Source organism: Phodopus roborovskii, unplaced genomic scaffold (genome assembly GCF_943737965.1).
Source record: "Phodopus roborovskii unplaced genomic scaffold, PHOROB, whole genome shotgun sequence".
Taxonomy (NCBI): Eukaryota; Metazoa; Chordata; class Mammalia; order Rodentia; family Cricetidae; genus Phodopus; species Phodopus roborovskii.
In genome coordinates, this window is record NW_026125052.1 from 10,764,793 (window position 1) to 10,790,318 (window position 25,526).

Genomic DNA, 25,526 nt, shown 5'->3' on the forward strand with positions numbered 1-25,526 from the left:
CATGGCTTCCAGATTTTATGTTGATGATAATGGAGGCTCTGGGGGATGCTAGTGATCAGAGGGCCTAAGGCAACGCAGAGACCTATGTGAAGTCAACGACCAGTAGTCAGGCCCAGCTCAGAGAAGCTGACTTAATCTGTGCCCTGGGTTGGCTTTGCTGTGGATTTCCTGCTTATGTCTCCTGCCTCAGCACCCACAGGCTTCTCTTCCAAGGAGCAAAGGAAGAGTTCTAAGGAAAGAAAAGCAGTGGGTTGGTGAGAAGCAAGAAGCTATGTACTTCTTTACAGCCACAACCAACTTGAACCTCTTATGCAGGGTTTCTCTTGCTCTCTCCTTTTTGTCCTCTCCAGTCATGGCTTCCTCGAAGCTCCGAGAACCTGTGGATGAAGTTTTTGGTAAGTTCTGTGTGACTTTATGTCTAGCAACAGGCCTAGTCATGGAGCCCTTCCTTCAAGTCTTCCGGGCATGGCATGGGGTAAGGCCAGATAGGACACTTCAGGACTTGGTGGGCACCTGATCTCACATACAGTGTATCATTTGATCCTCAATACTGTTAGTTGTACAGACAAGAGGTGTAGGATGCGGAGTGCCAGTATGACATTCTTTAAAGATCACATGGAGGCCAGTGAGCTAGCTCAACAGATAGAAAGTCTAGATGTGCAACCTGAGTTTGATTCCCATAGCCCACATAAAGGATGAAGGAGAGAATCAGCTCCACAAGTTATCCTCTGACCTCCATGTGTGCACTATGACATGTATATATACCCACATTCACACATCATGCAACACACACACACACACACACAATAATTACAAATTTCAAAAATAGCACGAAAGCATGAAGACTTGAGTTCAGTCCCAAACACCCACATAAAAACTGGGAACAAGCTGGGCATGGCGACACTCGCCTTTAATCCCTGTACTTGGGAAACAGAGGCAGGTGGATCTCTGAGTTTGAGGCCAGCCTGGTCTACATAGAGAGTTCGAGGACAGCCAGGCCTATATAGAAGAGATCTTATCTCAAAACAAACTAACCAAAGACCCATCAACAACAGACACAGCAGTGCTGGGGATACAAAAGCAGGACCCTCGGGGCTTGCTGACCAGCCAGTCTAGCCAAAGGAGTTGGCTCTAGGTTCAGTGAGAGACCCTGCCTCAAAAACTCAGGGGGAGAGGAATTGAGGCCATCAACCTCTGGCTTCTATGTGTATGTACATATGCACTCACCCACATATGCACACAGAGAATGAATGAATGAATGAATGAACGAATGAACACATCACATTACAAGTTAGTGGCAGAATTGGACTAAGAACCCTAGAGTGTCTGGCTCCCTGCCCTTAGTCACTGGGCTAAAAACCTCTGTCTACTCTAGCTCCAGCTCAGACACCATACATTTTCTCCAAGTCACATATATGTGCCTGAGATCTTACCCTACACACACACACATACACACACACACACACACAGAGCCTCCATGCCTCCGTCTGCCTGTGCCTCCAGCATCCACTGGTGTCCATGTACACACTACCATTTCTAGAGGCAGAGCTGTCAGCAGGCTCTGTGGCTGTGATGTGGGAAAGCTGTCCCCTAGCTGAATTTAAGTGGGTGACTTCCTGTGTGTAACTCTTAAGGGGCTCCTAAATGTGGGGATGTCACAGGGCTCTCGCTTCCCCTGTTTCCACCCATCTCTGCCTTTCCCTCTTCTTTTCTTGCCATCGCCACTGGCCCTGGTCATGCTGATATTGTTGCCTCAATGCTTCTGGGTACACAACCCCCTTAAAACACCCCCCCAGAACTTCCCTATCTCTGAGGCTGGCTCTGCACATGTCCATCCTAATCTTGGCAGGTCCATAAAGCTGAGCTTCCCTTAGTGGGAAGAGACTTTTCTGTCTCCTTTCTCCCCACCTCCTACCCCATGCTTCTTGCCAATCCTTTATTTTCTTCCTGCTGAGGTAGCTGGGCAGGGCACTGCCTGGAGTGCTTCTTCACATGAAGACAATTAAATATTCATCATCCCACTGCCCAGCGCACAGAAGGGGAGGCAGGGAAGGAAGCAGATAAAAGGAGGTTCTGGGGGACTCTGGTGAGACTGGCACCACCTTGCTTTGTACCCCCAAGCCCTCAGGAGACCCTTTGCTCTCCAGACAGTGGGTGATACCCATGTTGCCTGTGAAGCAAGGACCTATCACCCTGATGCAGGTGGCTGGGTACCAGCTAGGTGCTGCCAGTGGGGAGGAGGTTAGAGAGCTGACCAGGGGCCAGGAGACCTAGATTCCACTTTTACTCCCTCCATGCACTGATCAAACCTCCCTTTACAGAGTTCAGTTTCTCCACCCATAAAATGAGGGCTTAGACACAATGTTGCCTCCTTCTCTTTTCAGAGAGTGTACAGCTGATGTGTCTGGTACTTCCAAACAAGTGGGCCTGCCTTTGACCCTAGCTAGCTCTTGCCAGCTCTATGCTCTTGGGCAAATTAAGTCTGCCCTGGGGACCCTGAGTCCCTTCCTCCAAGAATGTCGGAGGTTTCAGTGACCAGTAATTGTGAAGCATTTAGAGCAGTGTGAGATATTACTGGCTCCTGGCTGGTTCCAGCAGCACCAGGATGTTTTTTGTCAGGACTGATGGTAGCTGTTTGGTGTCCGTGGCACAGTCATAGTCCGAAAACTCTGTCCTTTTGGAGCTGACAGTCTAATAGGTGGAAAGAGGCAATAAGCTTAAATAGGAAAGGTATTCGGGATGCCAGAGCATGGTGTGTGATATAGGAAAAGACAGGAATGGTGCTTTGAAGTATATAAAAGAGAGTGTTTACACATTCAAAGCTTTGGAGTGCAGGTGGGTCTATAAGAGGAAGGGTGGGGGGAGGGGATGGAGGCAGAAGCTGAAAGGTAAGTGGATCCCAGACTGAATCTAGAGCGCTGCTGGGAGAACTCTGGCTCTGACTGCATGAGATGGTTGAGCAGGGGGCAGACAGGGCTGACACATCGCATTAGGATCACTCTGGCTGCTGTGCTGGAAAACACTAAGTGGGAAAAGGGAACAGGAGGCCATTTGTAATACCAGAGGCGGAGATGATAGGGACCTAGAGCTGGTGCTCCTCTCTCCGCCCCTCCCTCTTCTTCTCTCCCACTCCTCTAAACCATAAACAGTATGTTGTTGACAAAACCTAAGAGGCTGGGCTGTAGAGTGGGCAGTTTAGAGTAAGTACTGCTCTTGTAGAGGACCTGAGTTCAGTTCTTGGCACCCAGAGTCAGGCAGCTCACAACAGCCTGTAACTCCAGGTCCAGGGGAGCCAACACCTTCTTCTGAACTCTGAGGGTATATGCATTCAAGTGCATCAAATGCATACCCCCCCACACACAGATAAATAATAGTTAAAAAAAAAAAAAAAAAAAAGTAAAACCTCAGACATCCTCCAAAGTAAAGAACACAATGCACCCTGCCATGTGCTCAACTTCTGGTCACTCCATGGCCACCATGGTCACCTCCTGGCCAGACTTGCCCCAGTCTTCCCATTCTTCACATCCAGTGCCCCGGGTCGTTTTGAATCTCATGGAACACAGCCTCAGGCCTCACCTCTGTATTTCAACGGGATGAATTACTTTGAGAGCAGGGCCAGCGGGAACACAGCTAAACTAATTTGTAGGAAAGGGAGCCAGCTGGGAGCACGCTTGAGTAGCAGGAAGGATGGAACCACTGTTTACCAAGACAAGGAGACCAACGCGGAGGAGAGCCATGGGGATTGGGGGGTGGGGGCTGTGAATAGAACACACTGCTGAATATCCAGCAGGGGAAACAAGGAGACAAGCACAATGTGGGAATAAGGTCTAGGAGGGCTGAGGGGAGAAGGGGAGCTCAAAGCTATCCAACTTGGGTGACTTGGGTAGACCATTGATTGGTCTAGGAGGCAACAAGTCCGATCAAGACAAGCCAATGAATGTGTGTGTGTGTGTGTGTGTGTGTGTTAGACAGGGTTTCTCTGTGTAGCCTTGGCTGTCCTGGAACTCCCTTTGTAGACCAGGCTGGACTTGAACTCAGAGATCCATCTGCCTCTACCTCGTGAGTGCTGGGATTAGAGGCAGAAGGGCTCTGATGGATGTTCTTTTGTGGGTTGTGTTTAGATGAGGCACTGGGGGTCAGGGGGTTCCCTGCAGGTGATTCTGTGCTTAGGTTTGGTATTTAGTGGGAATGTCAGGGTTAGGAATAGACAAAGTGATCATGAAGTAGTAGGGGATGCCTACAGATGAGAGAGAGGCAGGCAAGAAGAGTGAGTGTGAAGGATGGAGCAGGGGCCCCGGAGATACTAAGAGAGGGGTGCACAGGGATATGCTGACTCTTCCTGAGGCCCAGGAAGACCCCAGGACCAAGGCCAGGGCCCGAGCCAGAGTGATGCTTCTTAACGCAGCTGACCAGAAAGTGAAACTGTGGCCATGGAGTGCTTTCTCTGCACACTCCCAACAAGTGTGTCTACTTGTCCTCCAGCTTCTAGCAGGACCTAGCACTGGGCTATAGGGCCCAGGACCCAAGGGACAAACTTCAAGAGCCTGTGTGAACTTTGCTCCTGAGACACACTTGTGTCCAGGTGTCCTGCTTCCTCCTTTCAACATTTCAACCGAGGGCTTTTCGCATGCATAACCCTGTTTTCCTTAAATACAGCCCCGAGTGTGGCACAGTAAGATAGTGTCCCCAGGAGGGTGTGTTTCTGGATCCACACCCCAAACCCCAGACTGTTACTCGCCAGTGGCTCCAATCTTGACTTGCTTTCTTTGGTACAAGTTGGCTCAGCTCTAAATGTGTCCCTGAGGAGGCTAGTGATATGTACATCACACTGGGTGCATGCAGACTCATTCCCCTGGTCTCCGTGGCTTTTCTCCCAGTTCTTGTCCCCACAGAGACAAGTGCCATCTCTACTCCCTACTTCCCACCCATTTCAGTGCTTGCCAACTCTCACTCAGACTTTAGGATCCCAGTGGGTGTGCCTCCTCTCACACAACCCCCCCTTGTGTGAGTGTCTGCACATAGGCCAACCATGCCCACAGGAGGGTCAGGCATGTTGTGCCATGTGGCCGTGTGCAGGTGCTAGTAGATGGGGTTGGGAGACTAACCTGTGGGAGGCTCGAACTTCACCTAGCGTTATGGTGGGCTGCACTCTCAAGCACCAGCCCAGTGAATACTGTATGAGTCAGGGTGGCCACCTGAGGTGGCTCTGGCCTCTGTTTGCAGACCTGGACTTGGCTGTACCAGAGACCACCAGACTGGACAGTAGCTTACATAAAGCCCGGGCCCAGCTACTGGCCAAGGGCCGGAGACACCGGCCTTCGCGCTCCAGGCTACGTGACAGTGCCAGCTCTGCTGAGGATGGTGAAGGCTCTGATGGGCCCGGAGGCAAGGTTGGGGTAACACACACTCACATCTTTCCCCTGGATTACAGCTCCCATCCCACTCCCGCCCCTCCAGGGAAATGTGCCCCCAAAGATCTGATTCATCCACCCAAAGGGATGTCAGTTAGCTGTTCACTTCTGGTTCCTGTACCTCTGTAGAAAAGGTGTTAGCCCGTTTTACAGATGAAGAAGCGGAGAGCAGAGGGTTCTGGAAGTCCCACAGTTGGCAAATGAAGCAGGATGTCCTCACTTCATGTGACCACCCATTTCACCAGTGACTGCTCAGATACTCCTCATCCCCTGGCCAGAGGAAGCGGAGCTCCCCTGGTGCTCACTCCAGGGCGTGAGGAGGAGTGGCTGGATGAGCAGCCGCCCTTCTTCCAGGTGACCGATGGCTGCGGTAGCCCGCTGCACCGGCTACGCTCGCCTCTGCACTCGGGCCCAGGTTCCCCCGCCGGTGGCTCTTTCTGCCTGGAGCCCCCCGGCTTGCGGCGCAGTCTGGATGAGGACGAGCCCCCGCCCTCGCCCCTTGCCCGCTACCGGCCCCTGCACAACGCCGCCTCGCACGAGGGCCTGGCCGCCACCTCTGGCTCGCCTACGCGCTCCGCACCCTCCTCGGACAGCTCGCCCAGCTTCGTGCGCCGCTACCCCGGAGTAGAGCTTCACAGCGAAGGTGAGTCCGGCCGGCGCCACGCCCCTGCCGGCGATCACGGGAACCGCAGCTTGGCTAGGCAATAAGGTGACTACAGGTGAGGTGGAAGGATGGCCAACAGGTTCCATTCTTCATTTACAGACTCTTACTGCGCGATAGATATCGCTGGGACCAAACAGAGCATTGATACAGTCCTTGGCCTCTGAGAAAGTGTGACTTAGGAAAGAAACAACCAAAGCACCTCGTAATTAACGTATAGTTACAAACTGTAATAGAAAGAAACATGCATAGTTGAAGAGTTTTGCCTGACCTGAAAGGCTTCCCTGAGATGATATTTCAGCCACGATTAAAAGGCTGCTTCAAAGATGCCAAGATAAAGTCAGTAGTATGCCCAGCATGTAGGAGAACTTGGTCATGGCATACCAGATAGGGTGGTGCACCCTGGTAATTCTAGTAGTCGGGAGGCAAAGGCAGGAAATCAGGTGACCAAGGCCATATAAGGAGTTCCAGGCCAGTGTGGGTTTCACTGAGACCTGTCTCAAAAATAATTGAACCAGGGAACTAACAAACATTAGTCGTCCTACCTTCTCATTTGTAAAGTGCTTTTACAGTTTGCAAAAAGTAAAGGCCTAGGCTCCCATTAGATACTGTAAAATGGTCATGGCTCTATGTTTGAAATGAAGAACTCAAAAACGAGAGAATGTCATCTCCTGGGTCACATAGCTAATGAAGAACCCAGAGCCAGATGGTCTAATTCTAAGTCAAGAAATGTCTACCACCCCACATGGGCAGCAGCAGGAGGCACACAAACCACGGCTTTAGCTTTTCCTCCCTCTCTTCTAAAGATGACAGCCGGGATGCCAGCCCCCCTGAGCCTGCCAGCCCCACCATCGGCTTGGATAAGAAGACCCGCAGAAAATTCCTGGACCTAGGGTGAGTGGGGGACGGTTTTACATGGGTCCTGGGAGCTGTTGGGGTCAGAGCATCACAGTGGGCAGGTATGCTCCATTCACCCTGCCTCCTTACAGGGTCACTCTCCGCCGAGCGTCCACTGGCAAGAGCCGGAAGGAGAAGGGTAGCAACCGCCTGTCCATGGGCAGCAGGTGAGTTACCCATGGCACCCACCCATGACTCCCATCCTCTCCTGGACACCCGCACCATGCTGGATGTTTTCTCCACAGGGAGTCCGTAGAAGGTTCTGGAAGGACTGGGAGCTCCCCGTTCCTGCCCTTTTCCTGGTTCACAGACAGCGGCAAAGGCTCTGCTTCCTCAGGGAGCACCACCTCCCCGACCTGTTCACCCAAACACGAGAGCTTCAGCCCCAAGAAGTCAGCTTCCCAGGTAAGCCTGGGTCTTTTATTCCTTCTTCTCTTCCCCTCTTATCATCCAGCCTTCCTTTTCATATTTCTTTGTGCCCCCCCAGGCAGTTTTACTCTGTACCCCAGGCTGGCCTGGGATTGCAAGGTTGTACCTTCCTGCCAGTGTAACCCCAAAACTTTCTTGCCCCACCCTGGCTTCCAGGCTCATGACAAGAATATACTTCATCTGGGCTTGAACAGGGACCCAGGTTTTTCTGGGACCCATCATGTTCCTCCACAGAGCCGCCTAGTGACTCATGACTTCCATCTACTCTCTGTTTTTCATCCATTCATTGGCTCATGCATTCATACCCATTCACATTGCTTTTGTGCGTTTATATTGCTTCTCCCACACAGCATCATGTGGGGACATTGAGCCCCCCACCACTTGTTTCTTACTTTTCTGCCTGAGTCAGGTCTGGACCTCCCCATCAAGAGCTGACCACCTGCATGGTGGGAAGTTCTAGAGATAGAGAGATAAGCAGAACTGCTACCTGGTGCTCTGGAAGCTTTACATCAACACACCAATACTAAAGTCTCCTTACAGACTGCTGTATTTTACAAAGCCCAGGATTCATGTATGGCTTTAGCTGTGATGTAGGCAAGGCAGGTATTATCATCTGCACTGAATGGAAGAGCAAATGAGGTCCAGAGAAAAGGGACTTGCTCACAGATGTGCACAGATGTGTATGGTCCCTGGGCTTAGGAGAATCAGAAATCCTGGGGTTCAGGGGAGAACCCCTTCTGATGTACACCTTTGGTCTTAACCATCCTACATTCTCCCTCAGCTCCTCCCTTCTTCCCTTTGTGCTGTTCCCGAGGGGGACACCACTCTGTGAGACAACAGCCCAAGTCCTCACAGAGATCCAAGGCCAATGAGGGTATCCTCCAGCCAGTATATACGAGGCCTAGGAGAGGGATTCCATGAAACAGGGACACAGTCTTGGGGGAATCCATGTGGGCTGCCTGGTACCCTCCACTCCTGTTAATTTTCTCCCCCTTAATGCTAAGCCTCTAGGTAGCCAACTCCCTCCTAGAGGGCTCAGATTCTGATGTGTTACTTAAGTTCTGGGTTCAGGATCAGGAGTGTGGGACAACTGCTGGTGTCTAGTCCAGTATTTCAGCTCCATCTGGCCAAGGGGATGAGCTCAGGGCTGGGGGATAAACTTGCTCCTCAGCACACATCCCTTTCTGTCCAGGAATCCACCCTGAGTGATGACTCCACCCCTCCCAGCAGCAGCCCCAAGATCCCCAGTGGTCCTCGACAGGAGACCAAGTGCTCCTATCCCTACCACACATTGTCCCAGTCTTCGGATGAGGTGAGCCAAGCTAGTCTTTGTGCCTGCTGGGGACCTGGCCACAGGCTGGGCTTCCTTTACTCTCCCCATCTCTACCACAGTTCCTGGATGAGTCTCTTCCTACCATACAACACTGGACCAGCCAGCAGGTGGGCCAGTGGCTGTGCAGCCTCAACCTGGAACAATATGCTGCCGAGTTTGCTGCCCGACAGGTGGATGGGCCGCAGCTCCTGCAGCTGGATGGAAGCAAACTGAAGGTAGGTCAGAGAGCAAGATGAGCCAGACCGAGTAGCGTGCAAGGACAAGGATCCCCTTTGTCCCAACTTTTGGCTCTGACTTGTTTCCTGGACTGACCTGGGGTTTCCTTTCCCTATCTAGCTGCTGACCTGACTTCTGACCTCTATGCAAGGGTCTGGTCTAATCTTTGCAATGTAGTTTGACTCCCTAGTATGACTTGAAATTTAAGCCCATCATCTCCATTTGACCTTCTAGCTCCAGCCTGGATGTTCAGGTTGAACTTCCCCTTGGGACTACCATCCGATGTTGGGAAGCCAGGTCTCTTTTCTGGCCAACTCCATGCCATATTTAGTCTCGGAGCCTGATGATCGGGGTGTGCTAAGGGGACAGTGTAGAGAGATGGCTTCCAACATCTGTAGGTTCCCAGGTTTGAAGGACAATCCCATAGGAAATCTTGAAGTGGGGAGAGATCTTGCCACCTAGCCGTGTGACCTTGAACAAATCCCTCTCCATCTTGAGGACCTGAGGAGGTTGGGCAGGGTCGTGGCACCTAGGCTGAGGATCTGTAGCCAAGGATGGGGCACAAATGGCTTAGTGCCAATTGCCATCTCTATGACCACTTGCAATCCGTTCCTCTTCCCTTGAGGCCCAATCCCTAGGCACATACTTCAGAGCAGGCTCTAGGGGTGTGCAGGGAGTACATAGGAGGAGTGTTCTGGGCCTCTTTCCTTCACTCTGGGTTTATTCCCAGAGCCTGGGGCTTAGCAACTCGCATGACCGGGCACTGGTGAAGCGGAAGTTGAAGGAGCTGGCAGCTGCTGCTGAGAAGGAACGGAAGGCACAGGAGAAGACTGCAAGGCAGCAGGAGAAGCTCCGGCGCCGAGAGCATGAGGCTAAGAAGAGCTAGGGATGGCTGGCGGGGCGGGCACCCCGGAGCACTTGCAGCCACCTTCGCGGGCCTCACCAGAGAAGTAGGGTCTAGGCACCAGCTTGTTGGGGCACATGACTCCCTCTCACCCTGTCTGGACCGAATCCTCTGGAGGGATATCCCTCGGAGAGGGCCCAGTAATAAACCCGATTTTGAGGACTTGTTTGGCACAGATTTCCAGGGGGAAGCAGGTGGCAGACGAAGAGGGCAGAGGCCAGGAATGCAGCAAATCTGGAGCCCAGAGGAGCCTGGTCCAGGCTGAACCTCTCCCCTCTGGCTAGAGTGTTACTGAAGAGAAAGTGAGCCAGCAAGGGAGGCCCTCCATGACCAGGATTCCTAGGCTTAGAGAGCCGGCCTGGGCATCCCGACAGGAGACAGAGCTGTGTGGTGGGAGAGCGGGTTCTCCCCAGAGAGGCCGGTGGGCACTGCAGTCACAGCACTCAGGGTAGATTCCCAGACACCTCCTCAAAGGAGAAGAGCGAGCTGTGGGGGATGAGCTGGCCTCTGTAAGGATTGCAGAGGGGGGAGAAGGGGACTTTTCTCCCCTTGTCCCAGCGGGCAGGATGATACTACACTGCTCCTCCTCTCCCTCAGAGTCAGGACTGGGTGGGCCTCTGGCCCTTTCACAGAGAGTGCTTGAGCCGCCTTTGGGGTCAGGATGAATGGGAGCTGTTGGGGACATAGGACACCCCTCACCCGTGCCTGGCACTGAACTGGTGACTCAATCTGAGGGTGGCCTGGAAGCTGCTGGATCGGAAGGGTCCATCAGCTCCCCAGGTCCCCTGGGGGTGTCAAGGCCTCAGTGAGCCTGAAGCTCAGGTTTGCGAGGCCACAGGGAGGACTGGGCCAGCCCTGGGTTGGTCTGGCATATGTCCTTTGTAGGATACTTTCAGAGATAAGAGGGTCCAGATGCCATGCTGACCCAGCTTCTCAGATGCTGGTCAGTGACTACTGGGCCCTGGGAGGTTTCTAAGAAGAAACCCCCACCTCTCCCAGCTTCCCGGAGGGGTGGACAGGACCTGCATGCTAACTCCTTCTTTCCTGCCCGAGGAAGTGGCTGAAGGCCAGGACCCTGTGCTTGAGCTCAGCCATCTGTACTGGGAGAGGGGCCTCAGAGGGAAACTAAGGTATAGGGGCATTGGCACTATTTAGACCGGGTGGGGAGGGTGGAGCCCCTACTGTCCCTAAAGCTGTCAGGAGCCAAGTGTGCCCCACCTGCATGTGAAGGGGGAAGATGGTTCTCAACTTCTTTCAATAAATATTTACCATACACCAATGCTCTTTCTGCCTGGGACGAGGGACTGCGCTATGCCTTGCACATCACTGGGCAATGGACTGCCGGGCACTCTGAGTAGATGGCCCTGCCTTGTGATGTACTCAGGGTGCTAGCTAGGCCAGGTCCTGGGTACAGTTAGTCCTAGAGGACCAGTCTTCACAAGTGCTCGTGTGTGGACTCACCCTCCGCCAGCAAGGCAGCCACTCACCGGTCTCATTTCATCTATTTATTGTGGATGTCACTGTCACCATCCCAGCCACTGGGAGGGGCACACGGCTTTAACCCCTGTGTGCTGAGGGGAAGGGTGAGGCATTGAGATTACAAAACTGGCTATGTACATAGGATGTCCTAGGGATGAGCCACCTGTGCACAGGTGGTGAGCACAGGGGTGGGGGCTTGGGGTTAGGGTCTAAAGCTCAGGCGGGATAAGGTGGGCGTACACTGGGCAGGGGAGGTGTGCATGTGAGGACATGCTGAGCCAGGGTTTAGGAAATGGCACAAACACTGCCAAGATCGATCGATCGATCGTCTTGGAGTCCCGGTAGCGCGGGTAACCTCTGGGTCTTCCCAGGTGCCTCTACTTTAGAAGTGGCCCTTGGGTAAGAATGACTACCTACTCTCAAGTTCCCAGGTGCAACCTGAATGTCCAGGGTATCGACAGAGAGAGAGGCTGCAGGAAAGGGTGCACCCTTCTCTCCATCTTCTCCCCAGACCCGAGGGCATGCCACCCTTCTTAAGCCCGGTATACCTGTACAGGGTGAGGGAATAAGGCAAGCGGGGCAGCCACTTGGAAGGCCAGGATTATGCAGGCAGTGACGGGGACCCAGGGTCTCTGATAGAAAACTGGCAGCTCTGTTCTTGGGAGAACTGCCATGGAGAAGTGTCTCTGGGGCACCCCATCAGGTACAGCCATCCCCAACCCTCGAGCATCACCATGGAGACCAGGCTCCAGGGAAACCCCCTAGGTTTCTCCATAGAGACAGATTGGCACTTAGGGACCACCACAGATGGGTCACTGAGATTTCTACAAAGACGGACCTGGCCATTAGGGAGACCCAGCTTCACCCTCTGTACCCCAGGGGATAGGGAAGGTCCCTGTGGTGGCTGTGGATTCAGAGGTGGCAGCATCCTCCCAGGTGCCAGGGAAAGAAGGCCCCTAGCTGACCCGATACGTGGATGTGTTCTTGGGCTCCGTGCTGGGCACACACCAGTCACCGGCCTCCTGGATGGTCTGGTAGTGGCGCCAGGCAGACTTGTTGTAGACAGGCAGGCGCTCCACTGAGTCCGTGGACAGTGCCTAGGGAGCACTGCTATCAGTCCTCAGCGCACTACCTTCCCCCACCCCGGCCCTGATGATCTCCACCCCTGGCATTACAACCCATGTCCAAGTCAGCCCCATAACCAGACGCTAGCTGAGATGCTACCCAAGACCCAGAAAAAAATCCCTGAAAGGGTTTGAAGCTTCTGTATCTTGCTCTGGTCCATTCTAGAAAGCTGTTCCCTCAAAGGTCAGGGAGGTGAGAAGGAGAGAGGGAGGAGGTTGGGCAGGGTAGCCTCTATCCATAATCAAAGCATTCCCTCTCAATGGAAGGCCAAGATCTGTAAGGCCCCCTTCCTTCCAATCTGAGTCCTTAGAAAAGGGGCCCTATGCACAGGCCCTAGACCTCCCAAAGTTCCCTACCACATAAGTTTAAAGTTACAGCAGTTAAAGGCTCAGCAATGAATCTGGAGCCAGGACGAGGGATGGGTAGAAGCCTGCTAGCAGCAAACTTACCCCCGGTGGGTCTCACCTTGAGATAGATGACAGCATCTGTCCCAAAGCCCTCCATAGAGAAGAGCTGCAAGTCCCCTTGGAAGTACTTGGCGTAGAGACGGGAAATGGGAAGTCCATACCCAAAGCCAGCCTGCAGATAAGCCACACACACACACACACACACACACACACACACACACACACACACACACGTCATGAAGTGAGCCAGGAATGTCCGCCGAGGGACAGACAGGAGTGCAGGAACAGGGGTAGGGAAGGGACATTTCTGGAGCGATGGGAGTAGGTGGTAGGCAAGGGGACTGCAGAGGAAGCTGGGAGGAAAGCTGGGCAGGAGAGCACAGGGCTGCCTAGTCCGCAGGAGGTGGCACAAAGGTGCTAGCTAGCAAATGAACAACGCAGCAGAGAGAGAGAGCACTAAGGAAAGAGAGAGAGAGAGCAGGAGACTTTCACCACACGGGGGTGGGGGTGGGAGGTGGCATATGCTTGGGAGCTAAGAAATCAGGAGGGTGGGGGTGGGGGGCGGGAGAACTGGAAAAAGCCATCTCACCAGTGGGGTACCCCCAGTGCCAGGCTGGGGTGTGGGGGCCGTGGAGTACATGTAGCTGAAGAGTCTCTCAATCTTCCTCAAGGGGACACCCCCTCCTCGGTCACTCATCTGAGAGACAAGGGACATAAGAGATGCCTTCCAGGGTTATATTCTTTGCTCCTCACTCTAATCCCCGTGACCTCCCGCGGTCAAGTCAAGGGCCACATACTTTGATGGACAGATCTTCTTCACCCAAGGCTACCATAATCTTGATAGGGGGGAGAGTGAGGCTGGACTCGTGGCTTTCCACAGTGGCCCGCATGGCATTCTGGGGAGGGAATGACGGACGCAGTAAGGGAAGGGCAGCTAAAGCTGAGGGCTGAGGGCTGGCCCTCCCAGCCTCCTGACAAGGGCGGCCTTCTTACCTTGAAGAGTTCGAAGAGCATGTGGTAGAGGTGGGAGGGGACATAGACCATGTGAATGGGCTGGTTGGCTTTGGTGGCTGTGGGAGTGAAGACCAAGGGCAAGAGCGCAGCAAGGTAACCTTCCACAATCTTATCTACAGTGGGGCCCTGCAGCCCTTGTTCCTTCAGGGCCGACCTCCCTCCCTCCCTTCCTTCCCCCTCCCCTCCCCCTCCTCCCTCTTCCCCCTTCCCCTCCCTCTTCCCCCAGCATGAGGCTGTGCGCCTTCCAAGCTGCCATAGTAACCCTTGAACGGCAAACCACTAGTTCAGTCTGCTTTTCTTAGCTTCCTGGGAGCAAGTACTGGTTCTGACCACTCCACCTGGGGCTGGCCACCCAGAAGCATTTCTTAACTGAGCCACTGCTCTCTGGGGAGGTGTCCCATCACACATCACTCTCCCAGGCCTTTGTCCTCTGACCTCACATCATGTCCTTCGCTTACAAGGACAATGACATCAGCCTGTTGCCTACAAGGCTCTGAAATTTGCTGAGATGACATGTTCAGTGGTTAACTGTCACAGGTCCCAAACCTCCCCAGCACCAAGAACGTTAGCTCTGTGAGGGCAAGAGCATGCCTATCTTCTTCACATGATACATGTGCTAAATAATAAGCAGTAATTCAACAAATTAATACAGAACAGCTCCCCTAGAGGGGAGCCTGGTCCTCCAGCTCCCCTACTCTGGTCCGTCCCCAGTGCTCTGAAACACACACAGAGGCACACTTACACATGCGCACGCACACACACACCCATACACACTCTCACACACACATGCGCGCACACACACACACCCCCATACACACACACTCTCTCACACACATGCGCGCGCACACACACACACACACACCCATACACACACACTCTCTCACACACATGCGCGTGTGCGCGCATGCGCGCGCACACACACACACACACAAACACAGCCTCATCTGCTTACCATTAACTTCCTGGATCTCTAGGTCAGGTGAAGCCATGTAATATTTGTCACACAGAAGCTTGGCCATGTCATAGGCATCTGAGAGGAGAGGGAACTACTTAGGTTATGGGTGGCTAACCCAGCATGTACTGACATTGGGCATCACCAACATGAAACTCGTGGGGACATTCCCCCTACCCCACCCACTGGGAATGGGTCATCCTCTGGCCAGGTCATCTGGGAGGAAGGGGTCCCTGGAGCTCCGTTATGGGCCTCACCTTTCACCACATCAGACACGCTGCAGTTAGGGTCAATGCTGCCAATGTGTTTGGGGTGAGCTGGGTTGGTACTCCCATCAAAGATGAGGGCTGTGGGCAGAGGGAAGGGCACTGATGACGAGTTCACAGGACCTAGCCCTCTGTCTTCCTAAACGTCCTGCCCTTTACCTCATCTGTAAACCTAATCATGCCCCTCAAGTCCTGTCTTCCCCCAGTTCAGTCCTCCACAAGCCTCTGCACCCCACAGCAATCCTCCATAGCATCTCCTGCATCACACCCTGCTAAATGCACCTTTTTTTTTTTTTTTTTTTTTTTTTTGAGACAGGCTTTCATTGTGTAGCCTTGGCTGTCATGGAACTCACTGTATAGAGCAGGCTGGCTTCAAACTCAGAGATCTGCCTGCCTCTGCCTCCCCGGTGCTGGGGATTGAAGACATGGGCCACCACTATCTGGTTTATTTTTATTTTATTATAAAATATTTCTGACAAAGTCTCACTAATATAGCTAAGCTTGGCCTCAAACATATGATCCTCCTGTCTCAGCGACCCAGGTGATTTCACACCTGACTTAAGCCAGTAACTAACTCTTCAGTTCCTGAATGGCACTTAGGCCTCTGAACACAGTGGCTTCCCTGTCGGGGGCGGTGCCCTTCCTGGCATGCCCTGCCACGATTCCTTGCCCTCTGTCTCCAAGGCAGCCAAAGCTCACTGTGCTGGTTGATGAGCATGCGGATGGAGATACGGCTGAGGTAGAAACGGTCCAAGAAGTACTGGATGTTCTGGTTGGAGACTGGGTCATCGCCGTAGGTGTCCTTGTACTCCAGCACTCCCTGTGCCATGGTGGGCACTACGTCATTGTGCCGGTTCCGGATGGTGACCAGGGCATCGGTGAACCTTCAGAGAACACACTCATTTGCCCCTACCCAGTCTCAGACTTGGGGTTACCCCTCCCCTGGCTCTCTTCAGTCCCAACTTCCTTTCAGTGCCCTCATTTTCTCTATTCTTCTCAGCCCACCGTAAGCCTACCTTTATTCTCCAGCTGCCCATCCATCTTCCTGCTTCAGCTAAAGCTCCCAGTCCTCTGAAGGTCTGTTGCTGAGGGCAGGGTTTCCCCACATCCTCTTGGAATACTGATAATTGAACTCTGTGTCTCTCCCAGCCAATCAGGGTTCCCCAGAAGTAGTCTGTCTCCCCCTTTATCCCTGAAGGCAGGGGCCTTCCGCTGCACCCAGCTGGCATTCCATCCTTTGGGCCCTGACTGAAATGTCCTTGCATGCACCTTCCTTCTTTTCCCTGAAGAGGGCGCTCACTCACTGGCTTAGTGTCCGGTGGTCCTCTGGGTCCTTGTCCAGAAATTCCATGATGTCCAGCAGACTCTGGACATACCTGTGTGATAGTAGAAGGGCCACGAGCTCAGCTGAGACTACATAATGCTCCCTCCCATCCCCTCAGACGCCATGGTAAGTAGCAGAGAGCTGAACCCATTGACAATCAACACCCCATTTTACCAGCTCTAGGTCTCCCTGACAACCTAGTAAGTTGTACAAGGAAACCCCGAATCTGCTAGCTCCTTTACAGCACATTTCTTTGCTTTAGGATCCTATAAGAGCAACCTTAGGAAGGACCAGAAATCACCCCCTCCTACAGGCTGCATAGAACGGGGGATTGAGGCCCAAGTATACCAAAGCCCTCAGTAACAGAGGGCTCAGACATCTACCTGCCTTGCTGAGCACTGGTCACAGACACCTCCCATGGGGGAGGGGGGGGGGCTAAAGCATCTGGTGGACTATAAGTGCAGCCAGCAGGCTAGCTGGCACGGGGCTTCTCCCACAGTGATCTGGAACCTGCCTAGGGAAGCCCAGTTTATAAAGGTCAGTGGGTGTGGCTAGCTCTGTCCTTAGGCAGGATCAGGAAGGCTCACTCTGGCCTGCAATGAGCAGGGTGGGTGTGGGTGGGCCCTGCTGTCTGTTCTACCTATAGGATTGGCCGAAGGGGCAGGTCTCCTCTCCAACTAGGGAAGGTTAGTAAAGGAAGCAGACACAGTGTATTGAGCTTCTACATGTAAAGTGGGTCTGCCCATGGCAGTAGGTGGTGGCAATGTGGTACCACTGACCCCTTGCCCCACTGAGCATATGCCCAGCCTGTATCCTGTTCTGGAAAGGTGGAAGTACCAGCCTCCCTCTGCTCACTATGGCAAAAACACTTCTGGCCTGGGGACAGGCAGGCCTGCTTGGGAGTCCCATCAGGGAAAGCTCCTGAGGTCCAGCAGTGTCTCTAGGTGAGATGGTAGGTTGGGACCTATTCCAAAGCACTCAGAACTCTAAGAAGAGAGGCAGGAACGAGTCCTGGCATACCATCCCAGCTGGGTAGGAATACAGCAAAGCCTCCTGGGTCCCCAGGACTCCTGTCACATACAGGGTTGCTCTATTCCTTCTCTCCTCTGTGGAGAAAGCCCTCTGCTCTGTTTCCCACAACTGATGTCAAAGAAGAGCTGGGTCTGCTGTGCTCTAGGGTGGCCCAGGAAGGTGGAAGTTCTTCTTGTTTGGTTGGTTTGGTTTTGGTTTCTCGAGACAAGGTTTCTCTATGTAGCTTTGGAGCCTGTTCTAGACCAGGCTGGCCTCGAACTCACAGAGATCGGCCTCCCAAAGTGCTGGGATCAAAGGCATGAGCCATGAGTGTGCCTGCTTGGAAGTTCTTATTCTTACTTCCCACTGCACAGTGAGCACTCTGAATGCTGGCAGCTTCAAACCTGTCACCAGCTAAGCACAGCCACTCAGCTCCTCTACTGCTTATGCCTCAGGCTATGAGTCATGCCACACTTTAGGCTACCCTGCACTGCTAGCAGAGACAGGCTCTGTCTGGGGCTCCTTCCTGTCCTTCCCAACGAGAACCTAGCATGAGGCCAGTGGGAGCTATTCCTCTTGCTCACTAGTAAGAATAGGATGGATGAAGAGGCCAGCTTTCTGGCAGATTGCCCCTTCACCCCTCCGCACAGCAGATGTCTACATCGGGAGGACCTTGGTCTCCTTAGAGAGTCATGACAGCTGCCATTCACTGAGGTCCTGCTATGACCTGGCCACTGCTGCCTACCTGGGCTCAGAGACCATGCTCTAATCACTAAAAGAAGAAGGCGCTTTGAGGGAGAGGGAACTTGGGAGAGAAGCTACAAGTGTGTGTGTGTGTGTGTGTGTGTGTGTGTGTGTGTGTGTGTAAGAGGGAAGGGGAGGGAACAGTTAGAAAGTGGGACTTCGTGACCTCTACTCAAGGTGGGGACAGAAGGGCCAGAGGCAGGAGGCTCTGTGCACTCCCCGAAGTAGAAATGGGCAGGGCCCCACTTTCCAAGCCCAGGCAGGGCCGTCAGTGAACTTCCAAAGGAAGAGGTAGAGCTGGTTACATGCCCATTGACATGGGACAAAGGGCACCTGGGCATATTGACAAAGGTGGTACTGCTGGAGTTGCTGTGGGGACCCTGGAGACTCACATCCCTGTCTGCCCTCAAAGAGCCATTTCCACAGGGAAATAATGCTAGGTGTGGTCCTATGACCCATGGGAGAGCACAGGAGGCTCCTGTTCGGGGCCCTTGGCTTAACTCTGAGGTACCATGGGCCCAGCCTTCCACATTACCTGGGATAGAGCTGTATCCTTCAGAGAGAGACACTGAGGTAGTGTTATGTTGGCCCTTGGGTAGCCCCTCTCCAGTCAGGGAAAGACAGAGGCAGGCTAAAGACAGAGTGTGCATCCCAGTCTGGAGGAGAAGGCCCATGCCCTCCTTGGTAAAATCTAGTATTTCTCATACAGAGATATACACAGAGACACCCCCACCCCCTAGACAATATCCCCCAGGGAGTGGAATGCAGGCCTGAGGGGAGAGGCTGGCAATAGAGGGAGGAAGGCATGCAGCCACCTGCAAGCAGTGTGTGGGAGTGGAGGGATGGCTGAGCCAAGAGAGTAAGTGTGTAAATGTGAAGAGTGAGTATCTGTGGGTGTGGACCAGCACCCATAGCTGCTGGGGATAGGGATGTGTGTGAATCAGGCCACGGCCACATCAGGAGGATGGCTATTGGCATGAAGGGAGAGAGTAGACATATCTCAACCTGGAGTAGCTCTGTGAATGGGCAGCGGGGTTTGAAGTGGCTGTTCCTGAAGGCCACTGGGATGCACTAGCCCAACTACAGAATGGGGGTCGCAGCAGGAGGCTCGGGTGGGGTAGGACTTAGCCTTTTTTTTTAAAAAATGCTTTGGGGATCACTCCCCGTGGGACTGACTACAGCTGCCAAGCATGGGCCAGGAGGGACAGACTGGCTTCCTACAGGCTCCTGCTGGTGGGCCTTCTGCCCCTTATTCTGCTCAGGACAAGGGCTAGCTGGCTTCTATAGGGTGGGATGGGGATCTTCGTAGGCAAGGCCTGGGAGTTCAAGCCAGGGAGGTGGGTGAGAGGGTGATGTCCATCCACACACACACACATCCCCTCCCACCAAATCACCCCCTCCACACACTTCTTCCAACTCCACAAAACTCAGTGACGGGGTGACTCACTGGCTGTGTTTCCTAGAGGCACCTCTTCACCTATCCAAGCCTCTTCAGGCAGTCTTTCTCAGGGACCCTGGTAGCACCAGGAGACCTATAATTCCTTTAGGTGAACTCTACTTTCCCACAGGCTTACATGGGAATGTGGAAATCTGTGACATAACCCACACAAAGCCTTTCTCTTGGTCTTTCCCAAATGCAGCCTCCAGAACCCATGACCTGGGTTCGAATCCCAGGTCCACCACTACTCCCTAACTGACCTTAGCCAAGGCCCCCCACTTCCTGAGCTTCCATCTCTCATCTGGAGATGGTGAGGAGACTCACTCGCTAGGGGAAGTCATGAAGATTACAGGCCATCTGGGCCAGCATATAGAATGGCCCCTGATGCTACAAAGCCGTCAGGTACATTGTTCCTTTGGCATACCCCTTGCCCTCATTGTTGCGTCGCCTCTGGAACTTCTGACATAATTATATCACTTTTGACCTACAGATGTGGCTGCTCAAAATCACGGGGCCATGGCTGGTACTATCCAAATTCTAGATGTGTGTGCTGGCTAGTTTTATGTCAACTTGACACAAACTAGGGTCATTGGAGGGGAGGAAGCATCAACTGAGAAAATGCTTCCATAACATTAGACTGAAGGGACTTTTTTAAATTAGTGGTTGATGCCCAGTATGGGTGGAGCCACCCTCAGGCTGGCGGCCCTGGGTTCTATAAGAAAGCAGGCTTAGTAAGCCATGAAGGTGCAAGCTAGCCCTGACTTCCTTCAGTGGTGGACTATGATGTGGAAGTGTTTACCAAATGAACCCCTTCTTTCCCAAGTTGCTTTTGGTCATGGTGTTTCATCATAGCAGTGGTAATCCTAACAAAGTCATTCTCAGTAATATGGGACCCTGAGACTCCACTATACAGGCCAGGAAGCTGAGCCAAGAAAGACCACACTGCCATGTATCTATGAAGACTCTAAGTCACAAGTGTCATAATGCTGTTGCCAAGCCTAGGGAGTAGCCCCACCTTCCAGTAACCACCAAAATATGGCCTCATTACTCCACGTCTGAGCAGCTAAAAGAGTTGACGAGGTTTGTTTTGAACTGGGGATTCATCATTTCAAGTCTGTGCTCCATTAACTATGACCATGTATCATAGTTATGCTGCCAACAGCCCCCTTCCTCCTGTCCCCATGGGAGGTTCTGCTCTATACTCATCAGACTCAGGCTAGTGGCCCTCTTTCCCAGCTACCTGTGAAGTCAAGCCACCCCGCCACCAGCCACCTAAAGTTTATTCTAGAGGCAGAAGATGACACTGTTTTATTTTAAAACAAAAAACCAAAACCCAGCTCCATGAACAAATCCTTCCTACTCTCTCACGTAAGCTCCTCTTGCTGTGGCTGAGGCCCACTGGCTCTGCAAATGCCCTCAGCATCTCTCTGTGGTGTATCAAGATGACTGGCCACCCCTTGCCATGCTCCTGAATGCTGAACCATCCACGGGGGAAGTGTTTTCTCTGACTTTGCCTCTCCCTGCTGTGTCCTGGCATTCCTTCCAAGCGCTGAGAGAAGAGTAAGTCAGGCTAAGCCCCAAAATGTCTCACAGACTCTTAGGAAGGGGAGTCACAGGCAGTCCAGCAACCCCCACCCTCCTCCTGCCCTCCACATGTCACCCTCCCTGACTGCCTCAGAACGGTGTCTTGGGAAGGGTCTGAGAAGGCCTGCCATGAAGTCAGGGGCCAGCTGGTGAGTCAGCCAAGCCAGTCAGCCGGACAGGCTGGAGGAGGGCTGGGAGAACAGATGGTACCTTTTGTTTCCTCTCCACAGCTCTGCCACCCTGTGGTAAGGCATGCAGATTGGCTCAGGGGTCCTGGACCTCCTGGTACAGGGCTCAGATGGGTGACCTAGTTGAGCCACCTGAAAAATCAAACCCTGCCCTGCACCCACCCACTCACCTTCTCAGTTACCTTCACAGCCCCGCCTTTCTTACTAGCTCTGGAGTATCCAAGTCCTTCCATGTATCCATTTCAATTTTTCCATTTACTTTGTTTTTAAGAACATGTTTCACTATGTTGCCTAGGCTGGTCTTGAACTCCTGAACTCATTATCTTCAACCTCCCAACCACTAGGAAAACAGGTACTGCCTCCACCCTGCTCTGTTTTCCCCATGACTTCAGTCAGCATGCACTGTACACCTGGCCTTGTGTGTACAAACAACCCTGTCCGTTACTGGGGCCAGCCTCTCTAGAATAAGTCAGGGAGATGCATACCCATGCACAGGCTCAATGCTGGAAGGGCACCAGAGAACTGTGGGTGCCAGGGTGCAGGGACTGGTGGGAAAGAGGGGAATGGTGGACATGTACTATTGACACGTTTGTGTTTTACAAGTGTCAAAATGGACACGTTACACTTCTGCAACCGGAGAGGTCATAATCAGTGTAATCACAGAAACAAACCAACCAACAAACAAGCCCTAACCTTCCCTGCCCATGACTACTCCAAATGTTTGCACTGCACTTTGTTTGCCCTGTCTTGGCAGGATTTCATTTCCCAGGAACACCGTGGGCTCCTTATGGGAAACTGCTGCTGTGTTTCGTGTTTGTGTGTGTGACACTGACACTGAACATAGGGCCTCATCTACAGCAGCCAACTGGTTTACCACTGACCTGTAGCCCCAGCCCTTTGTCTACTTTGAGATGAGTTCTCACTAAATTCCTCAGGCTGACCTCAAAACCATGACTGCCCTACTTCAGCCCCCCGGCTGGGATTATGGGCCCTGCACCACTACTGCTGCCTAAACTATTTCTCAGCTGCCAGGGAACAAGTGTGGCATGCTAGGCAGTCATGTTTTATCACTGAGCTACACAGTCAGCTGCTGCCATTTGCATAGACACAGGACAGTGTTGGGTCCATAGGTATGACACAAGCACCCAAGCCCCAGCGAAACCTCTGTCATCCCACGTTGTAACTCCGGAAGACTAGACTTCTGTCCAGTTGCAAGAAAAGTCTATGATGGTCAGCCAGGGACAGATACGCCTTTGTTTGTGCTTCATGTGAGGTTATTGGCTAGTGGCCTCCAGTTACCTATGGCTACCTGTAATAAACTTTTGGCCCTTGCCCTTGGAACTCTTTGGAAAAGGCACTATATTGTCCGTGTTTAACTTGAGTGCTTCCCCAATATTCAAGACAGTTAGATAACTGTCTTGCCACTTGGATAGCTGTATCATCATCTTGGTTCCTGTTTTCCCAAGCTACCTGGGCAAACAGGAGCTTGGGCTCCAGGAGCAGGCCAAGGGTTATTGCTGACATTAGCATGACTTTTGTTCTTGAGTGTGAAAGCTGCACTTTCTTAGATGGACCCTAGTTTCCCAGAGAGAACAGGATGGTGAGACACAGGCTAAGCTTGAACTTTGTCCCTCCTCAAGCTGAGGATTTCCACATGATCCTGGACAACTGCCCAGTCTCTTGGAGCCCCTGTGCCTTGCCTGTCTTAGCCTCTGACCCAAGAAGCAAGGAACAGGGTGATGGAACGTGAGGGGCCTCACCAGCTCTGCACCAGCTGCACCGAGGGGGTGCCCAGCACTCTGTCGGGGAGCAGATTAATCTCCTTCATGATGTTGGCCAAGCGCACGGGCAGCTCCTGCCGGAGGAAGGTGAAGGAAGTTTTCTCGCAGGCATTGCTGGATCCTGAGGGTAAGAGAGGGGCCAATCAACAGCTGCAAACCATGGAAACTGCCACACACTGGGTAGGTTGAAATGACCAAATGACCTATCCATGGCACCCAGTAAGGCAATCCTCCTAACACTGCAGTGCTTGAACCTTCTCCAGGACCCCTGCCACCCAGTTTGACACTTCAGGAGCAGTATCATCTGCGACTGACCCTGTCTTTAACCAGGGAGACAAGATGTGCCTGGGGCTCATTCTGAACTGTTTTGGCCTAAGTCACCTCACTTTTCTTTCCATGCCTCTAGGTAGGCATGCATTCCTCCCCGGGGTGCTGTGCCTAGATTCCCAGGACTACAGGAACTCAGCATTAACCCCCAGGCAGCCCATCTCAGCCAGGATGATGAGACAGATGGAGGCCAATGTAGAATCGGCCACGCTTAATGACCATCTGTGAAGCAAATGGGGACCTTGGTCCAGGGTCCAGAGGAACAGGCACTGCAGGAATGATGGTGTTCATCTAAAGACAGGAGACCTAAGATCAAGACTATGCCTTACTTCTGTCACCAAGGGTATGTGACCATCCTTCTGAGGGCTGTTTTCCCCATACACGTGGGCTGCAAGTCCTTCCTGCTGTGACACTTTGCTGGGGCTTTAGAACGGGCCCTGAAGGATTTCCCACGCACACAAAGCTCAACACTCCAACAGAACAAGGAGAAACGAAAGGCACAGCCTGGAAAACAGGTGCCCCAATCTTGTCTGTCACCTCCCTGTCTTCCTGTCTGTGACGCAGCTGTAACCTAAGCCAACTCTTGGAAGACCTGGACCCACTCCTGATCACCAGCTGGCACATGGGAATGCCGTGTAGACAGGGATACAATTGGCACAGCTTTCTCCTGTCCCAAAGCCACTTCTACCCCCCCAGAACACTGGTAGTGGGTGATCTTCAGAAACCGGGGATAGCCACGGGAGAGTGTACGCCACCTGACTACCTCATGGTAACTTGGGCTCTGCCCAGCTAGGAACGGCTGGGCTGTCGGGCCAGAATGGATTTGATCTTCAAGTGTCCTTGCCCAGTGGGCAGCTGCAGTGGGTGGAGGCTTACCAGTTAGGGGAGCTCCTCCAGTCAGCACCTCCTCCTCAGAGGGCCCCCTTCCCAGCTGCCCCCGGATTTCTCTCTCACCCAGCCCAGAAGTACCCCACCCTTCGGGCACAGCACAGGTCCTGTAGATGACTGGATCTCCCTGGCACGCCAAACAGCATGTCCTCTATTTACTCCTGGTCCCCCACTGTCTGTAGCCAGGATCCCCCATTAGCTTTATCATGTCTGGATGGGGCCCTAATACCATCGCTACCTCTAACTCTCCAAGACCCCTCCCAACGCTTTCCCAGCTCCCATTCTTAGTAAGTGTGAAGGGGGCACCCTTTAACTCTTTCTGGGCAGCCAGGCTTGCCTCGCTGTTTACCCATTCCTGTCCATACTCTTTCAAGCCAACCCTCCTGCCACTCAGAACCTCTTCCTCGAACGTTAACCTGCCATAGCCAGGGTCTCCTCCTCCGCGCCTACCGCCCCTGGTGCCCACCTACGTTGACTCCGTACCAAAGTCTAGAAACTGCTTCATGGACAGCGGGGACGGGGAGAACTTGCTGAAGTGCTCGATGTACTTGGGCGCCCCTGCTAGGGACGCATTCTTCAGCAGTGCCCGGATCCAGCGCATCGCGACGGCGCCCGCGGCTTCGGCTCGGCTCCCACTGCCGTCCCGGGGCTGGAGGTGCTGGCACCGGCCCTCAGTTTAGCCCAGCTCAGACCGGAGACGTGCTTCGGCCACCTCCTCCCTATCCCTGCCCTGGCTGTACCTCCAACGCCTAGCCAATCGGTTTGTCCCTGCGCCCTGACGTCGCCAATGGCCGCGCACAAACAACTCCGGGAGAACCAATAGCCTTGCGCTTCGACACGTGGCTCTTCTTGGTGCCCACCCTCTTAACCGTGTAGGTGCTGGAGGTGGCCTGTTGTTTTCCGCTGCTGTGCTCAAGTCCCGCCTCCAGCCGCTAACTCCCCTAGACTTCTAAGGGGCGAGACCTGCGTTAACCCCTTGTGTGCCAGAGTCCCGCTAACCCTTCGGTTGGCCGCCTACTCTTTCTTGCCTTTCCTAGACTCCTTCCCCCAGCCTCCTTTCACTCTCCCTCTCCTTTAACCCTTTCTTCCCCGCCTTGCCCCTTTCCTAAAGGCACTTGTTTCACCCATCTTGATGTTCACCTGTTCT

At 53.2% G+C, this 25,526-nt stretch overlaps 2 protein-coding genes across 3 annotated transcripts in view; one reads left to right on the top strand and one right to left on the bottom strand.

Moving 5' to 3' along the window:
• The window catches only part of LOC127220873 (neurabin-2), a 33,552-nt gene extending 23,539 nt beyond the window's left edge, over nucleotides 1-10,013 (top strand). Inside the window, exons 14-22 of the mRNA XM_051182741.1 lie at nucleotides 351-395; nucleotides 5,224-5,390; nucleotides 5,766-6,054; nucleotides 6,879-6,966; nucleotides 7,062-7,136; nucleotides 7,215-7,374; nucleotides 8,591-8,710; nucleotides 8,791-8,946; nucleotides 9,678-10,013. Coding sequence (XP_051038698.1) covers nucleotides 351-395; nucleotides 5,224-5,390; nucleotides 5,766-6,054; nucleotides 6,879-6,966; nucleotides 7,062-7,136; nucleotides 7,215-7,374; nucleotides 8,591-8,710; nucleotides 8,791-8,946; nucleotides 9,678-9,833 — 1,256 coding nt within the window. The 3' untranslated portion in view covers nucleotides 9,834-10,013. The remainder of the gene's footprint in view (nucleotides 1-350; nucleotides 396-5,223; nucleotides 5,391-5,765; nucleotides 6,055-6,878; nucleotides 6,967-7,061; nucleotides 7,137-7,214; nucleotides 7,375-8,590; nucleotides 8,711-8,790; nucleotides 8,947-9,677) is intronic.
• A 1,332-nt stretch (nucleotides 10,014-11,345) lies between these two features.
• Pdk2 (pyruvate dehydrogenase kinase 2) lies at nucleotides 11,346-25,132 on the bottom strand. 2 transcript variants are annotated; one of them, XM_051204411.1, is made up of 11 exons: nucleotides 24,863-25,132; nucleotides 23,144-23,285; nucleotides 16,399-16,470; nucleotides 15,794-15,978; nucleotides 15,086-15,175; nucleotides 14,829-14,906; nucleotides 13,856-13,932; nucleotides 13,660-13,758; nucleotides 13,452-13,559; nucleotides 12,921-13,034; nucleotides 11,346-12,427 (listed from the first exon to the last, which is right to left on the bottom strand). In XM_051204411.1, exons 1-11 carry the CDS (start codon nucleotides 24,978-24,980, stop codon nucleotides 12,287-12,289), a joined length of 1,224 nt encoding a protein of 407 aa, XP_051060368.1. In that variant the 5' UTR covers nucleotides 24,981-25,132; the 3' UTR covers nucleotides 11,346-12,286. The 2 variants fall into 2 exon arrangements, with proteins under 2 accessions (XP_051060368.1, XP_051060447.1); XM_051204490.1 differs by lacking the exon at nucleotides 24,863-25,132 and adding an exon at nucleotides 24,368-24,610.
• Nucleotides 25,133-25,526: the final 394 nt, after the last annotated feature.

What these genes read in the sequence shown, in the direction of transcription:
- Pdk2 (XM_051204411.1), bottom strand. Translation starts at nt 24,980, where the DNA reads ATGCGCTGGATCCGGGCACTGCTGAAGAATGCGTCCCTAGCAGGGGCG. An exon ending in CATGCTCATCAACCAGCACA is followed by an intron (nt 15,176 to 15,793) that starts GTGAGCTTTGGC and finishes CTCTGCCCACAG; the next exon opens with CCCTCATCTTTGATGGGAGT. An exon ending in CGTGTCTGATGTGGTGAAAG is followed by an intron (nt 14,907 to 15,085) that starts GTGAGGCCCATA and finishes CTCTCCTCTCAG; the next exon opens with ATGCCTATGACATGGCCAAG.